The sequence below is a fragment of the Pygoscelis adeliae genome, unplaced genomic scaffold (genome assembly GCF_000699105.1).
Source record: "Pygoscelis adeliae isolate BGI_AS28 unplaced genomic scaffold, ASM69910v1 Scaffold289, whole genome shotgun sequence".
Classification (NCBI taxonomy): domain Eukaryota; kingdom Metazoa; phylum Chordata; class Aves; order Sphenisciformes; family Spheniscidae; genus Pygoscelis; species Pygoscelis adeliae.
In genome coordinates, this window is record NW_008825499.1 from 359,264 (window position 1) to 365,483 (window position 6,220).

The 6,220-nt window shown below is 40.3% G+C and overlaps 1 protein-coding gene across 1 annotated transcript in view; it reads left to right on the forward strand.

The window, feature by feature from the left end:
• The window catches only part of IDUA (iduronidase, alpha-L-), a 45,203-nt gene that overhangs the window by 27,250 nt on the left and 11,733 nt on the right, over positions 1-6,220 (forward strand). The window contains exons 2-6 of the mRNA XM_009331512.1: positions 2,742-2,824; positions 3,442-3,549; positions 4,209-4,304; positions 4,863-5,065; positions 5,492-5,671. Coding sequence (XP_009329787.1) covers positions 2,742-2,824; positions 3,442-3,549; positions 4,209-4,304; positions 4,863-5,065; positions 5,492-5,671 — 670 coding nt within the window. The remainder of the gene's footprint in view (positions 1-2,741; positions 2,825-3,441; positions 3,550-4,208; positions 4,305-4,862; positions 5,066-5,491; positions 5,672-6,220) is intronic.

Sequence of the window (6,220 nt, forward strand, 5' to 3'; positions counted from 1 at the left end):
GCTGTGCCTCATGCATGGCAGTCAGCGTGGCTTCCAGACACTGCATGGCATGCAACCATGCAACCCAAACTCTAGTGATCCTGTATAGGTTATAAAAAAAGCATCCATTTCACATCAGAAAAGTAGTATGGGTAAGGATAAGATCAAGATCTGAGAAAGCAGCAATCCTGTCGGTCAAGTAATCGTTTTATTAATAGGAGCATACTGCCTAATCCATTTGCAAGCCAGAAAAGATTCTCATAAAGTCACAGATCAGCCAAAGGATGTAAGAAGTACCTCCACACCTACTACACACGTAACATAGGATCTCATGTACTGCCACTTCAGTCATGGCTAGCAATGGCATTCTGTTTTACTTAATTGATACAGGCGGAAAAATGTAGATGTGCTGGGATCTTAAGTGTACATGCATCAGATAGAAGGCTTTATTTACCCATATGTTTTCACATAGTGCTGTGTAGACCTTAGACTGGAGTTGGGAAGACACTAGTTCCTTTGCTATTATCTAAATGGCATTATTATGTTTTTACAAGACAGTAGAGTTAATCATTCTTATGCTCACTGACTGTAAGTGTGCATGTAAGCAAATATTTCAATGGAACACAGGGTACAACTGGAAATAGTTAATGGATCTGAGGGAGCAGAGCTACCTTTTGCAACAAAATATTTGTCTTTGAACTTTGGAATATGACTGTCAGACTTTTTTTTAACCTGTCTAAGCAAAAAAAACCCCCTAGTTCCAAATGGCCATTCTTCAGTTCAACAGTAACTTCTAAAATGCTCTTATGTATACTAAAGTAAATAAATATCTTTCTGCTATTTGCTTCTTTCACAGCTGCACCATTTGACTCTGGCAGGAACTGCAAGCCCATCAGTGGCTGCAGACATGACAACTTCTGTCATGGTGGTAGGACATACTTTAAAAGAGAAAAGCCAGTTTCAGGTCTTTGGTAAAAGAGTGTGACCATGCTGGGGCTAAGACTGTGTGCTTGGTTATATCACAGGTGGAGCTGGTACAGTGGATATGGCTTACGTTACATTTGTTTTGCCTGTCCTGTTTTCCTCTTCTAGATCATAGTCAGAGGTGCTGATGGCACTTTGTCCTCTTCGGGTTGCACAGTTTCCTTCTTTATTCACTAGGCAATTCTGTCAGCCCTTCTCTGAGAACTTCGGGATTGCTATTACAGGTTCTTCACTGAAACCTTCCCTTGGCAAGAAAGCACAGAGGAAGAGCCTCAATCTAAGAGGCTCAGAAACACATGGGAAGTCACAGAAAGAAACAAGTTGTGTCTCAGCACAGAGCCCACCATTGATTTAAGAGATCTGCTGATTGCCCCATTCTCACTTTTTATCCTCTGTGCCCAGCATGCCTTGCTAGCACTGATCAGTTACAGGAGCTGTAAGTGATTGTCTCTCCCCCTTCCATCATACCTAGGACATTGCATCTGCAGTTCCCTCATACAGCTTTCCACCCAAGCAGAGGCAAGGTGCCTATGAAAGAGTAGGAAAGACAGCAGAGGCAGAGCTCAGGCTGCACTGTACCAGGGAAATTAGGTGTGGTGCTCTGGCAAGGCTGGAGAAATGAGCTTTGAGAGCGCTAGCAAGACCCTGATCAGCCCTCCTATATGACCAGGGCTAGACTTATCTCAAGGGTGCTTACAAAGCCTTTTGCTCAGGGCATACTAAGGTCGGAATCTGGGCACCAGGCCAAGGCTGTGGCTTGGGCCAAATGGCAGTAAGTCACACTGCCAGAATATTGTTGACAGAAGTTCATTTTTAATTCCTATTTGGCACTTCATACTGGCAAAACTTATCCCACCCTGTCAGATTACAGTTAAATCAGGCCACAAATTCAGAAGTTATGTGAAATCATACACCAACCCAGATATTACATTATATTTGTTTTCATCAGGGAACAAAAGCCTTTCAGGAATTTAAAGCATATCTTCAAATGTATTATAGATAAATTGCAAATGCCAGTTTTCATCCCCTGGGTAAAAGAACTCCAGTGTTGCCATGCAGGTGCATGCCCAAATTTTACTACCTGTGCTCCTGCAAGATTCACTGACACACAGGGATGCATCATGGGCTACTCCTAAGTCTTTGAACACATGTATTCGAAGCTGGGTAAAAGGATTGCAGCCTGAGATCCTGGGAGTACAGGAGAAATAGTAAGCAAATGCTAACAATGAAGTAAAAATTACAGACATTGTGTGCATAAATTCAGTATTCTTTGAAAGATACAGTTATTTCTCAGCTGGACCTAAACCCATAAGAAGTGCTACTAAGAAAGCTATATTATATATTGCAAATTAAAAGAACATTAAGAAAGACTGCATATGAGACAAGGTGGAAACCAGCTGGCCGAGCAGTAGGTAATCAAATGGAAACTGAAAAAACAGCTTAGCCAAAAAAAGTCTAGGTAAATTTCACTTCAGCAAAGAGTTAGAAATCTTAATATCCTTTTAAAACCTCAAAATCCAGCAAGCAAGTTCATTATATTGCTTCTATTGCTGCTGCTGGAATAGGAAAAGAGCATGGATTGGACAAGAAACATGACTTGCTTGTGGTGAACACCCATTACTTTAGAGGAAGGAAGTTTGTGTACAATTCCAAGAACCCTAGTTACATGTAAATTTTGAGAGCCAAAAGAAGGCAGGCATCTGACCCGTTGTCTGCAACCAACTGCCACCTTTGCTGTAATATTTACATTTGTACTTTTTATTACCTGTATTCTTCAGGGTGATGAATGGGGAACTTCACTACAATTTTACTGCCTTGGATAACCTTATGGATCACTTGTGGGAAAATAAGCTAATTCCAGGTAAGGGCAGCTCCTTACCTCCACAACTTTCTACACCTGTTTGCCCATCTTGTGCAATCATCAGAAAATTCTTTGAGAGCTTTGCAAAAACTGATTCTGATAAAAATTCATTTTTTTCCTACTTGCCTTTCCTTCATGTCCATGTAAATGTAAACAGTGTGAGCAAAACACTATTAGGGCAATTAAGACAACATAAATGGTTTTACATTGCTTTTCAACAACAGTTTGAGATTTATGAAATAGGAAATGAGATCTCTTGAAGAGGAGAAAGCTTTGTACCTATTAACATGTACATAAAAGGGCCAGAGCAGCAGATACTCAAGGTATAGCTTCCCTTGAATTTCTGCAAACATCCACTGTTTAAAGTTCCCTCTGAGCCCTGAATTTATGATGGTAAGTATTAGTATTGATTACTATAGTCATTGACAAATAACAAGTGTGAGCAACCTCAAATCTGAAATATTCCTGGTGGGGACATGTAGAAACAGGAAATAAAGCCCATTTAATGATGCTTCTTCATTAACAAGTTTGTTTCAGATAATGCAATAACCCCTTCGTTAATCAAAAGGAGATAGCATTCACAAAAAAAGGAGACCAATCTTTTGTGTCTTTTTTAGGATTTGAATTCATGGGGAATCCATCAGGTTATTTTTTAGATTTTGAAGATAAAGAACAGGTAGTAAGATGGAGAAACTTAATTACACTTCTAGCCAGCAGATACATAGGTAAGTTCCAAAAAAAAAAAAAGGAAGAAAAAAGCCGTCTTATTTATTCTGTTGTAATCCCTCCTAACTACCTCAAAAAGTTCTGTGTATTGTGATCTATTTCAAGACCCTGGATTTCAGCACAGAACAGGAAAAAAAAATGCCAGAACAGACAATGGGATAATAGCCCATTTTTTGCTGATCCATGACCAACATCCTGAATGAGTAGTGTATTCTGGGTAGCGCATTTGGCCTGCCTTTGAGGACTGCCTTTTAACTTAGTTATGTTGTTGTGGTTGTAAACCACCAGCTTGCACTAGGACATGATAACCTGAATACTTCCCACATGCCAGCTTCAAATATCTCTAATGAGACAGAAGCCTCAGCCTGAATTAAGGCTAGGTGAATGCCCTAACCACAAGCTGTAATTCACGTCTCTTCCCTCTCATCTTTCATCTTTTTCAAATATTGCTGCATTTCATTGAAAATGAGAGATCATTTTGAAACTACCAAAATCACATTTCCCTCATTATTAAAAGTAAGTAATATTTATACCCTGTTGTAGCTCTGCGTGCTGAACCTCAGCTGCAGCCCTAATTGATAGGATTGTCTGGATCAGTGACTAATTGATAGGATTGTCTGAATATGCAGCTCACTGGTAAATGAGGCCTCTCCTACAGATAGGTACGGATTGGAGCATGTTGCTAAATGGAATTTTGAAACGTGGAATGAACCAGACCACCATGACTTTGACAATGTGTCTATGACAGTGAATGGTAAGCATGTTTTGGAGCACTTACTAGTGTAGTAGAGTGAGACAAGTGTGTGGGGTGGGTGGAGGGGTGACAGTGAGAAAGGAGAGATGCTGGCAAAGAAGTAAGGTGGATAGGAGAGATAAGGAATGCGAAAGGTATACCTAGTCTGTTTTGGTAACTGTTACTGACTACACTTTGTTCCCTGTTTGGACATCAGTATAAGTACAGGGATAGTAGAACAGGGAAAACAGAACAGGAGTTACACTAAGAAGACACAGCTCATTATTTGGATATAAAGTAAGGTTACTGGGGTAAGGGGGTGAAGGGTGGAGTAAGAGGAAGACTGTTCATTGACAGATGCATGCTTTGGAAACCTGTCCTCACAAGACCTTTGGAAGAACCTTGTGAATGCAGCTGAGGTTTTGATGTCTTCTCTTGTTGTCAGTGCATAGAGTAGCCCCAGTTTGTGAGGTCCTGCCAAGAAATGCAATAATAGAGTTATAACGTCTCCCTGTAGTTTTAGATCAAGATTCTATTTTGAGTTGATATCTTTGATATATGCATCTGCTTGGACTTCAGGGTTTCTCAACTATTATGATGCTTGCTCAGAAGGATTAAGAGCAGCCAGTCCTCTACTAAAATTTGGAGGGCCTGGGGATTCCTTCCACCCCTTACCCAAGTCACCCATATGCTGGAGTCTTCTGTGTCATTGCTACAATGGAACCAACTTCTTCACAGGGGAGACTGGTGTAAGGCTGGACTACATCTCTCTCCATAAGAAGGTCAGCCCAAGATTTCAGTTTAAGGCTATTTTTTTAATCAGTTCAATCCAAGTTACATTTTATTGTGAATTATGAAGTTGATTCCCAAATGAGAGTCCAGCCTATAGCAGGAAGCATGGCTACCTATTCTAATGAAACTTTGAAGATGTTCAGCTGCAAGACTTCAACTCAAAGCAGACTTGCCTTTGCCCAATTCCCAGGGGGAAACACCTCCTCTACCTCTTCTCCATTTTATATTATAGGAGGAGCTCATGCAAACAGCATATGCTGTAATGGATTAGGTAAAAATACTAATACTGTCTGGCCCACAGCTCCTCAGGGACTCCAGGAACATGTTTTCAGAATATGTTTATGTCTGTATGTTACGTCTGTGTGTTTACTACTGTTTGCTCACTTTCACTAAGCAGATATGAAATATTGTTGCAGGGAGGTGGGAGTTCTCTCTACATCTTGCAACAAGAAGTAGAAGCAGTTCAACAAATTCAGAAGTTGTTTCCAAATTTTGCTTCTGTTGCCATATACAATGATGAAGCAGATCCAATGGTTGGATGGTCCATTCCACAACTGTGGCGAGCTGATGTGACCTACGCAGCTATGGTTGTAAAGGTAACTCAGTTAATTGACAGTCTTGTCACAGTAGGGTCTCCTGATGCATTAATGCAGTTGCAAAAGTAGACTTACAGTCAATTTTTAAGCAGCTACTCAGAATAATAGATCCAACAAAAGGAGAGCTCCCTATTGATACACCTGGGGTTTCCCTGAATAGTCTGGTTTTAGTAGCTTTATTTAGTTTGCATTAGTTTTCTTCATCTTCCCTTTAAAAAAGAACAACTGAGAACTAGCCTTCCATGTGTTGAAGAATGTTATATACAGTCCCCCAGTTAGATCCACCTGATAAGGCTATACACATCCTCTCTCCATGTAATAATACTGCTATCATCTCACTACTGCTAGCTATCACCTCACTTATGTGAGACATTATTTCCTAGCTCCTTCATAAGTTTATCTCATCCAGAGACATCAAGTATGATTAAGAAGTCCCTTGAGCTCTCAGCATAAGCCCATTCTTTTGTTTTGGATAATGACTGTACATGTGGTCTTATTAATTACTGCTAGTAATTACTGCTGCTGATCAGAAAAGGGGAAGAAGAAAAC